This window comes from Oreochromis aureus, linkage group 3 (genome assembly GCF_013358895.1).
Source record: "Oreochromis aureus strain Israel breed Guangdong linkage group 3, ZZ_aureus, whole genome shotgun sequence".
NCBI lineage: Eukaryota > Metazoa > Chordata > Actinopteri > Cichliformes > Cichlidae > Oreochromis > Oreochromis aureus.
The window spans coordinates 20,045,617-20,057,005 of NC_052944.1; the positions used below are offsets into that span (position 1 = coordinate 20,045,617).

The 11,389-nt window shown below is 40.8% G+C and overlaps 1 protein-coding gene across 1 annotated transcript; it reads left to right on the forward strand.

The window, feature by feature from the left end:
- The first annotated feature begins 1,238 nt into the window (after positions 1-1,238).
- On the forward strand, positions 1,239-10,492 carry coro1b (coronin, actin binding protein, 1B). Its single transcript, XM_031727179.2, has 12 exons — positions 1,239-1,404; positions 1,532-1,682; positions 3,480-3,685; positions 3,890-4,012; positions 5,162-5,291; positions 7,411-7,592; positions 7,713-7,832; positions 7,968-8,072; positions 8,178-8,323; positions 8,461-8,518; positions 8,608-8,946; positions 9,032-10,492. The coding sequence occupies exons 3-12, from the start codon at positions 3,482-3,484 to the stop codon at positions 9,152-9,154; spliced, it is 1,530 nt and encodes a 509-aa protein (XP_031583039.1). The 5' UTR covers positions 1,239-1,404; positions 1,532-1,682; positions 3,480-3,481; the 3' UTR covers positions 9,155-10,492.
- The last annotated feature ends 897 nt before the right edge of the window (positions 10,493-11,389 follow it).

Consider the following 11,389-nt stretch of genomic DNA (forward strand, 5'->3'; position numbering starts at 1 on the left):
GCAGGTCATGCATAGCGCTGATTCCCAGCTGTGCAGAGACCCAAATTGTTTGCAGTGCGTGCCCATAGGTAAATGATTGCAGTATATCTAAACTGGGTTTGCAATGTAGTGCTATTTGCTTGCACCTTTGGTTTGATAGGTCTCATGTGCAGCTGGGATATTAGTAGAATGTGTTAAAAGTCCTGTCTGGGAATGAATGGGAAAATGTGTATTTAATTGATGGAATAAATAAATCATGAATTTATTTCTTTGACATTTTATTCAACACCTTAGTGCTCTTTACATTTGTTTTAATTGACTTAAGACATTGTACTTTAATTATACGCTAATAATCTTTTAAATATAGGACTTTGCCTTTCTGAATAATGTTCAGCTAAAAATACAATAAAATAACAATAATAAGCCAAGAATAAGTGGAATACAATAAGTGTATTCCAGTATGTATAGTATATATGTGTATAATTTGCAATTGCAATGTAAAGGGGTGGTTAGGATACTCTATAATACAGCTGACCCCTTTGTAATAGTGTGTAATCACAAGACAAAGAAACATTGACTGATAAACCTTATTCCTAATATTAAGAAGCTTACATTAAATGAATAAATAAATAAATTTCCTTTAAAACTTCAAATTCTTACTCTCTGCTTTTACTGTACATACGCCCTTACACTTTAAATTTAGAAGAATGACAAATATTTGGAAATTACGCCATATTGTATTACAATTGCAATGTATTATAAGGTGCTACCACAAGATGAGACAGCTCTGAGTAGTGAGCACAAAGACTATTAAAAAAATAACCCTCTGCGTATAACGATTTTTATAAGACCGGATGTCAGCAAAATGTTTAAAATTGTTAATCGTCATCATTATCATTTCAAATCATCTTCATCTAAATCTCAGTTCAGATATCAGTTTGGGAACACGCATAAATCCTCCGAGAAACAGTCGATTGGGTTTTAATGACGCCCCAAAACTGATAAATTACTCCACATTTAAAGCCCTAATTAAAAATTAAGTGCTTAAATGCTAATGGCTTCAATTGAGGTTTGCTGATAGTTTGAGCTAACAGCGTAATAGCGGTCTGTTTTCCGTTTTTAGGTTTAATACGCTAGTCTCTTGGTGTTTTATGTATGCTCTTAAGGTGCACATAAACAGTACATATCCGGTCTGGCCGACGGGAATGTGGACGTAGACGGAGGATATCTCTCTTTACTCCTGCGTGTCTTTGACACATCCTGCCATGAGCGGAAGTGTCTGGGATTCTGCTCGAGCCGTCGCTCCAAAACAGTCGTTTGTAAAGAGAGACGAGGACGAGCCGTGTCCGCATCTCTCCCACCACGATCACCGGCAGCCGGGCTCCTTTTAGCGTGGCTTTATGAGCGCGGGACATGCTCTGTCAGGTTAGACCTGTGCCACAGCAGACATGCGCAATTACTAGCAAACTAACAAGAAGACAGCTGAGAATTGGATTAAAAAAAAAAAAAAAAATCGGATTTCCCCCCTCTAATGAACACGTTTTTGTTATAGGTCTGCGCAATCTACGTGAACGCCTGTCTGGACACAGGAGAGGATTAAGTTACTGCTGCTGGCGGCGGATTATTTCATTGGCCTCCTCTTGTCACGCCCGAGTCTTTGGTGATCCTTCTTCCAATTAAGAGAGGTCTCTCAAAAACCGCAGGTATGTGCGCTGTTGGACTGGAAAATAATAACGCGAGATGTGTCACTGTGGGATTACCTAAAACGGGTTCTTTGTTGCTCATGCCTGCATTTGTTCTTTTGCAAAAAAGAACAAAACAACAACAAATTGCTGTCTCCTCGGCTCCTATTGTGAGCAGACAATGGGAACACAGAGAAATGGTGTAAGGATGCTGCATATTTAATAAATGGGTATATAAAAATTAACATTATCGTGCAGTAAGATCGCGCTGTTTAATAACACAGGTCTAAAAGCAGACTGGACTCAAGCAAACAGGATTTGGGGCGGTTTTATCCTCACGCAGGAGCCCTCTGTAGGCTTCATACCTGCTGATATGCAGTTTGCTTTGACCATTGGTAGATGGCATATAGAGTTACTGCATCCTCTCACAGCAGCTATGACTGCCCAACCCCCTTCTCCTCTCTGCACGGCATGTTTTGGTTTCAGGCGGATCATGCCCTTTTGTCCATTGAAGCCTGACTGTACTTTTCAGGGCAGGCCCCCAGTATGAAAGAATTTGCCCGCTGCCCTGACAGCCACGTTTTTGTTTGGTTGTTTTTTTTTCACTGACCATATGAAGATGGTGAGGATTTACTATATCAGCTGTACAGCAACAATGACATTAGTGCAGAGTTTGGGGATTCAAAAGACTAAATCTATAGTTTTAATAAAGCATGCATACTTAGTCTGTTTTTATTTCCATGTAATGCCAAATATTTTCCCCATCCCAAGTTGGAAAATGTAACTAGGTGTTTCTTGGTAACACATAAAAACCAAAAGAATCTGTTTTCTTATGCGACCATCATCTTGAAAAACCAGGATCTTTATTTTTAACTTTTAACGCTTTATTGTCATTGCACAGTCATAAGTTTTATAATAACACAAAATTGTAGTACTCGGTGCTAGAAGAGAGCCAAGCAAATCACAGTAAATAAATACCATGTATGCAGAATAAAATATATACGATATGTGCAGAAAATTGAATATGCAATATGCAGATAACAGCATTATATTTTTGAAAGTATACGGTGAGGTATTATAATTGTCTATATAATTGTCTTAAATATGGCAAATGCTTATTATTTTCACTGGAGCCTGAGTTATATATTGCTGAGAGCTAATATCACATATTTGCTGATATATCAGTATCAACATTTATATCAGGAGATAAATGAAAATTTAAGAAGTAAAGAAGAGACACCCTTCAACCGTGCTATGAGTGTTGATGTTGCCTAGTCTGTCCACCAGTGGGCACTCTACAGCTTAACTAGAAGCCAAAACACAAAAATGGTAAAGTACTTACTGACAATATACAAAAGAATATTTTTAAACTATCGTAATCTTATCAAGGACCGATAATAATATCAGTATGTGTATCGTTCTTAAAAATCCTATAAAAGTCAAGGTCTATTTTCCATCATAAAATATACTGAAAAATGGAGATCTGAGTAGACAAAGAAGACATGTATGGTTGCTTGTTTGAATTAACCTGCATTTTAAATAAGATATAGTCCATTTTAAAAGGTTATAATATTTCATTTTAGCCATATTTAACTGGGAAAAATATCATTTTTTTCACAGTCCAAATAATTAAACCAGAATTTCTTTTTCAAGTTTATTAGCTGTTTGGTTTATAATTATCCTGCTTATTTGATTATTGTTTGCTGACAGAAGCTTAGCTTTTTACTTTTCAGCTGATGAGTTAATCATTTACAGCATCTGTCCATTTAAGGTTGCTGAATTATAACTGTTTCCTCTGTGTAATCTTAATCCCCTCAGGTATGTCTTTCCGGCGAGGTGTCGTCAGGCAGAGCAAATTCCGCCATGTTTTCGCCCAGGCGTGGAAAGCCGAGCACTGCATCGATGATGTCAGAGTGTCCCGAGTGACGTGGGACAGTCCACTCTGTGCAGTCAACCCCAAATTCATTGCCGTTATCATCGAAGCGGGTGGAGGAGGGGCCTTCCTTGTGGTTCCAATCAGCAAGGTTTAATCTCCTACATTACAGAGTATTAGATAAACAGTAGATCGATGTTTCTTCCACTTTCCTACTAAAAGCATTATGTCACCAACTTTTTAACGGCCTGCTGCATGCCTGACTAATGTATGTGCAGCACTTTCTCCACTTCCGAGACCATTAGCAGGACTGGATAATGCGTTAATGGTTGAAACTTTCTGTTTTTCTCTACAGAGTGGAAGAATCGACCAGTTCTGTCCCACAGTCTGTGGCCATGCAGCACCAGTGCTGGACATCCAGTGGTGTCCTCATGATGACAATGTCATTGCAAGTGCCTCAGAAGATTGCACGGTGAAGGTGAAATTTTCAAATCTTGTAGAACTTCTGTGCTGGTGGTTTGTGGTCAAGTTATCTGTAATCTGACGTCTGTAGGCATCAAACCCGCCGCAGCCTTAACCCACTGACCTAAAGCTGTGTTGGTCCTTCTTCTGCTGCTAATGAAAACACATCAGACTTCAGGGTGCAGACCTTGAGTGTGCTTCAAGCTACTGTAATAATTAACATGGATGTTACTACAATAACTTTTGTATTTAACACTTTCTTTAGCATATTGTATTACTTAATTTTACTTATAATTGTAAAAGTATGTCAGTAGAATTCAGCTGAGCGGTCTTTGGACCCCTGGGTCCGTCCGTAATGCCAGTGCTGGTGTGAATACAAAACATATGAAGGTTTCCTGTAGTGTGTGGTATGGGGACAGAGGTCATGTCATTTCTGAGGTTAGGGTTAGGTTGGAGCCTGGATCAACACTTTAGGCGCCATCCAAGAAATTCCAGAGCTTTTTTTTTTTAAACAGTGATTGTTCAGCTGAAGGAGACGACTGCCAGGGGTGTGTGCTTGGTTTGCAGCAGTGTTTAGGTGTAGGTAATATTGTTTCTCTGATCACAGCTGTGTAAACTTACGTCGAGGTCTCTGTAAAACAAGTTGGCATTCCTCAGCTGTTAGATACGGCTGGGCTAGGAGGGGGTTAAAAGAATGTCACTGACTCCAGATAAATGATTGACGAGCACCCATAGTCTTTTCTGAAGGCACACCTTACCATTTTTTAACAGGAAGTAAATCACTCTTAATACTACCGAAAAGCTATACTGGGATGTAGATACTGTTTTTAAAAAATACATATATGTATTAACTAATAAAAATTTGCAATGTTGAAAGAGAACCTAAATGCATATTTAGTTGGTTTATACAAAGGTGTATAAACCGGCAATAAAATAACCAATCTAAATCTTATATATAGAAAATGCAGGATTACGGAAATGAATACCACAGAGTGTGCATAAATTGCTGTTGCTGTCTAGCAGTGTGAAGCAGTGTGACAGTTCAACTGTTTGGGAGGGAGATGGTGAGGGGAAGGAAGGCTCTGATAGTAGTAAGGCTAAGAATATGTCAGGAAAACTGTAAAAATTATACGACACACATACATATGTCTGCTTTATGTTGAAGGTGTGGCAGATCCCAGATGGTGGGCTCACAAGTCCAGTGACTGATGCCACTGTGACCCTTGAGGGACACAGTAAACGAGTGGGACTCCTGGCTTGGCACCCAACTGCCTTCAATATCCTCCTAACTGCAGGTAGGACCATTGTAGTGCGCCCATTGTTCTCCTATAACCAAATTTGGTTCACATTTGTGGAAAATAACAGTGATAACTGGCTATGACTGGTGTTTTTTTAAGTGTGTTGTGTAGAGAACATGGTCTAAACATTAAACTGTGCCACTGTGGAAGCAGGCTGGTGTAGTTTGTATGTTGCTTTACATATATTTCCATAAAAAAGTGATCTAAAACAAAGGGCTTGTGTTGGCACACTGGAAAAGTATTGTGTTTGAGTTTTATATGGTGAATTAAGGTAACCTTTGCCTTGTAATAAACATCCAGGGATCATTTCACCTTTTAACAAACCCCAAATATGGTGACAGTGAAACTTGAGGCGTAGCTTCCCCGTGCTAAACATTCCTCGTTATCCAGATAAAAGTGACATACACCCGTCCATTTGTAAACAATGAGAGTTGAGGAGCAGCTCCTGTCTTACTGTGTTGGTGTTCAGTGACAGCAAGTTCAAATACTGCTGCATAATACAAGTACGGAGTAGGATTTCCCTCCTCAGCAATTCACAGCATGTGATTAACCTGAAAAATAATTACACTTTGCTGAAAAGCTGCCAGAGCTGGTTTCCATTGGAAATGCAGCCTACGCAAAGGAGGCACTACTAGACGCACAAGCACGTAAAGTAATGTTTGGCCTGCGGGATCCTCATGGCAGTGTAAGAATGTGAGCTACCCACTTATGTTAATGCATACTGAGAAGAGTGCATATTGTTCACGCTGCATTATTTCACCACCAGCTTTTTTAAGCAGCTCTGCAGGCGTCGTTGCTCTTCAGTATAAGTTGGAGTTAGCGACGAGCAAGGCAACACAACAGTTATGGTACTAAATTTCCATAATAGAGTGAGATTAGAATTGTATTTAATGATATAACACCTTCAGGTCACTCACATTAACTGCTGGTATCGCGATATAGCATCAAATACAGTGTATCATGTTATCTGTGTACAGTTATCATAACTATTTGATTCTTGATCGTGTCAGTGAAGTGGCTCTGTTAATTGTTCACTTTATCATATTCCCTTTGGGATCCACTGCAAGGACTCATCAATTAAATAACATTGATAGGGGGAATGTGTTTAAGTGCAACTGCTTGTTTAAATAAACATCAATATTTACTACCAGGCTATCATTAATTGTACTGTAAAGGGGAATTGATAAAAACAGAATCTTGAGGTACTGACATCATGTCACAGATCGACTCCCAGCTAACAGCTCCGCTGCTCTCACTCCATTTCAATTAAAATATTGACCTGAAGTGCAAGGAATCGACTCGTCTTTCCACTCTAGCTACATCTTCTTTAAACTAACGACACAAATAAATGAATCTTTTATGTGAAAGATCAACAACAATGACTTGTTCAAAATTAGGCAGGAAATGATGTGATTGTTTGTGACATTGCTGCTGATAGAGAAAAGTAACTACACCAGTAAGACGGATGAAACCATTTATAGGCCACACTCCGTGTACGACACACGTAATTAGAAGTTGAGACTTGATACAGAACATATCACTGAGAAGGCAGAAAAGCCCAGTTTGGAATCACAGAGCGAGCCGTGATACAACACGCTGAAAACGGCACAGATGGTGTTTCGATAAAGCGACTTTAAACTGTCGGGAATTCCTTTAAAGACGCAAAACGGATTGTATAGCTTGTTCACTGCTTTGTGTTATTGTGTGTGTATTGTCATTATTATTCAGTTTTAACGTGTCAGATCAGTTAATACTTTGGCTTCTTTGCTTCTCTCACTGCAAGTTCACTTTACCAATATTTACTTTGACAAAGTTAATGACATACTGAGGTAGTGTGTGTAGGTAGGGGCTGACACAGAGACAGACACTCATTCACACCGTTGTTCAATTTAGAATCACCCTAACCTACTTTTATTATATTGATATTTGATGTCATTATACATTCATAACACACCTGCACCGATAACCTGTCACCTTTACAAGACAAACAAGAAAAGCAAATAATTTTATATGAACATCTGCAACATCTGCTTATCCTCACATCCCTGCCCTGTACACTCTCCCAAATTCAGGCTTCACGTCCTCTTCCTTGGATGTTGTCTTTCCCTCTCTGTAGGCTGTGATAATGTGATCTGCGTGTGGAACGTGGGCACGGGGGAGCTAGTGTACCAGCTTGATGACGCCCACCCAGACTTGATCTACAGTGTCAGCTGGAACAAGGACGGCAGTGCGATATGTACCGTCTGCAAGGACAAAGCCCTGCGCGTCATCGATCCGCGAAGAGGCGCCGTCCTCAAGGTTATTTCACATTCATGCTGTCCGTGCAGATGTGAGCAAGGCGTGGAGCGCCGCTCAGCTCTCATTTCTGGTATAGTGCATCAGTGATGGCTCTTGATCAGCTTGTGACTGCTTTCCTAGGTCAGAGAGAAAGTCCATGATGGTACCAGGCCCATGAGAGCCGTGTTCCTCTCTGATGGAAAGATCTTGACCACAGGCTTCAGCCGTATGAGCGAGAGGCAGCTGGCTTTGTGGGATACTGTAAGTTTCTTGTTAAACGTGTGGTTTTAACGCAGGTGAACTGAATTTTACACATGGAAAAGGTTTGAGACACAAAAACATGTGTGATTGTTAAAGTAGGCATTCTAGTGATGTGAAAATGCTTTTATCTTACAGAAAGACCTCTCAGAGCCAATGGTTATACAGGAAATGGATACGAGTAATGGAGTTCTTCTGCCCTTTTATGACCCCGACACGAACATGGTCTACCTGTGTGGGAAGGTGAAGCCTTGGCGTCGTGTGGCAAATAGAAATTTAGCTTGTTGTATGCAGCGTCAATCATCGTGATTGTTTTGTGTTTTTTGTTTTTAATCTCATGGCTTTCAGGGGGACTGCACCATTCGATACTTTGAAGTGACTGATGAATCACCGTACGTTCACTTCCTCAGCTTATACAGCAGCAAAGAGCCTCAGAGGGGTGCAGGCTTTCTGAGTAAAAGAGGTGTGGATGTCAATAAGTGTGAAATTGCCAGGTAAGAATAGTATGCATACCCGTGACTAGTAAAAACTACAATACCCAGCTGCCTCAGGAACTAACCAGTCTCCTAAAAGTGGGAGAGAATAATGCAGAATAACATCAGACGGGACTTTCTACTTGCTTTTTCGGCAGGTTTTATAAGCTTCATGAGAGGAAGGTGGAACCCATTTCTATGACTGTACCACGAAAGGTAAGGCACACACACACTTTTAAAGTGGACTTTATGAACTGCCTTTTTAAATAGCTAATAAAGATCCTGTTTCCATATTTCCTCTCCAGTCAGATCTGTTCCAGGGAGACCTTTACCCAGACACAGCCGGCCTGGAGCCAGCCCTCCTGGCTGATGAATGGATCGCGGGGCAGGACGCGCCGCCGCTGCTGGTCTCCCTGAGTGGTGGCTACACAGCTCCTCCATCCAAACACAGAGACACTCTCAGAAGCAAGCCCAAGCTCGTCTCTCAGGACTCTGGGACCGGGGCCGTCCCACCTTCAGCAGGGAACGTAGCAGCTCCCACATCCACACCTACCTCTGCCACCAAGGAGACAGAAGAAGAGACGCCACAGCCGAGAGCGGCCACGAGGGAGATGGATGGAAACGGCGAGAGGCCAAAGAGAGAGGTCGGTCAGCAGCAAGTGAGATGCTGATTTAAGATTTTTTTGAAGCTATTTTTGACTTGTTTTTTTTCTCTCTCTCTTCTTTCAGGATGACGTGTTGAGCGAGCTGTTAGCAGAAATGAAAGCTCTGCGGGCCGTCGTGCTGGCTCAGAACCAGAGAATTGAGTTGCTGGAGAGGCAGCTAGCACGGATTGAAGATGGGGATGTATGAGCAAGCGGAAGATTCACTACATTCAGATGGCTTTTTTTTCCCTTAAATCCATAGACCATAGCCTTACTAGAGTCAACAGTACCTTAAGCAGTGTGGGCTAAAGAATGTAGTGTAGAGCAGCAACTAATTGTGAATAAATAGGAGCTTACAGTTATTGTTTCCAAGACCACAATATGTGGGTGACAACTGGGTGAGGGATATCGTTGCCGCTGTGTGACGGTGCATATAATGCAGTTTTGATCTTTGCTTTAATTTCGAAGCACCCCGAAGGTGTTGCATCGGCACAGTTGCCTCAATTTGACGCACAAAGTTGTGTTGAAAAGGATTATATTGGAGCTAATGAAGGCTGACAGTCTATAGCAAAGCTATTAAGTACCTCCAGTACATTTTTCTCTCTCTGACGCACTAACAAACGTAACCATTAGGGCTATTTAATCAGGTAGATTAAGCTGCTAAACTGTGATGTCATATCAAACCCCCAGTTGTTAACTCACTGCGTGACTCGTGCTTTGTTTTACTACTTCATAATAGAACACCACGTGTAAAGTTAACTGTCCTCGGCAGCGAGAGCTGTGTGAATGATGGCCAATGAGAGCGTAGCTGAATATTTATGTGCATTCGTAGCTGTGTGTAGTGTTTGCAGTCAGTGAGAAGGTGACACTTGTGATTTTGTACCTCATGTTGTCAGGTGAGAACAGCGTAAAGATAACACTATGTTACACTGTAACCTGTCATAAACACAACACAGAATTACTTTCCTTTTTTTTTTTTCTTTTTTAAACACGCAGAAATGCCGCAGTGTCACACGCCCACTCGAGAACCAATCAGGATCTGAGCAGCAAATGTCACATTTTGTAGTTGTTGCTTCCAATGATATGAAAGACCTGCAGAGTGGGCATGGGACGGGAACCTTTTTTTTTCTTCTTTTAAATATACAACCTTACACTACAGTGACCGTGCAGCTAAGTCTGACTAAACCGTTCCAAATCTATTCCGGATTGCAGATCAGATTTGGCAGCAGCAAGAAAAAGGTTCAAGTGTGGAGACTTTTCTACGTTTTTGCGATGGTATTTGTGTTGATGAAAAAGCACTTTTAGATTTGTTTTTGTGTAGTTTTGTGTTTTTTGCTATTACATTTGACATTTACATTTAGAGGCATTAATCTGTTATTAATCTGCTCTTCTTACAAATGTAGAATAACATTGGTACATTCCACATCAAGACTACCCCTTTATTACTTTATTTCTTTATGCACTGATGTAACATTGACTGTAAAAAAAAAAAAAAAGTAGCAGTTTTAATGAGACTACATTGTGTAAGTTCAATAAACATTAATTCTTACTTTATGTGAATTGGCCTTTTTTATATGAAGTAGTCAGATCAAGGTGTGTATGTGTGATCACCTGAGATATACTGGGAATTTCCCACAAAACTAACAGAGAGTGGTCTGAAAATGAAAAAATACTGAGTGAGCAGCAGTTCTGTGGGTGAAAATGTCAGAGGAGAATAGCCAGACTTCTTTGAGCTGTAGGCAACAGTAGCTCAAATTACCACTCGTTGCAACCAAAGCATGCAGGAGAGCGCCTCTGAATGCACAGCACATTGAACTTCGAAGCAGGTGGGTTATAGTAGCAGAAGACCACACTGAGTGACACTTCCTGTCAGCTAAGAACAGGAAACTGAGGCTTACAGCTTACACAGACCAAAGTTGGACAGAAGACTGGAAAAATGTTGCCAGATATTATAAGTCTCGATTTCTACTGCAGCATTCAGATGCTAGTGTTTTAGCATAAACAGCGTGACAGCTCCCTTGTTTCAACAGTTCTGTGTGGGATATTTTCTTGCCACACTTTGGGTTCCTTAGCACCAACCAGGCATCGTTACAGTGCACCCATCTTCTGCCTAGTACACTATCCCTGGTGGGATAACGCACTATTTCACAAAGCTCAAATGACCTCAGACTGGTTTCTTGAACATGACAGTGAGTTCAATATACTCAGATGGCTTCCACAGTCTTTAAATCGCAATTCAACAGAACACCTTTGAGATGTGGCATGAGGTGGCATGTGCCACCCGAAAATGATCCCTTGCCACCCTAAGTGCCACCCTAGTTTTGCATATGACAGTGTTGTTTATTAAAATAAGACTTTGAGCCTAGCTACAGTTAACCCTGAATATACATTCTAAAACTGAATATATTATATAGCGTTATTGCGAATGGTTCAGCCCATAGCA

Excerpts from the sequence above, each read along its gene's own strand:
- coro1b (XM_031727179.2), top strand. The coding sequence starts at position 3,482 with ATGTCTTTCCGGCGAGGTGTCGTCAGGCAGAGCAAATTCCGCCATGTT. Across the intron at positions 7,593-7,712 it reads GAAGAGGCGCCGTCCTCAAG|GTCAGAGAGAAAGTCCATGA; the intron begins GTTATTTCACAT and ends CTGCTTTCCTAG. Across the intron at positions 8,324-8,460 it reads AATAAGTGTGAAATTGCCAG|GTTTTATAAGCTTCATGAGA; the intron begins GTAAGAATAGTA and ends CTTTTTCGGCAG.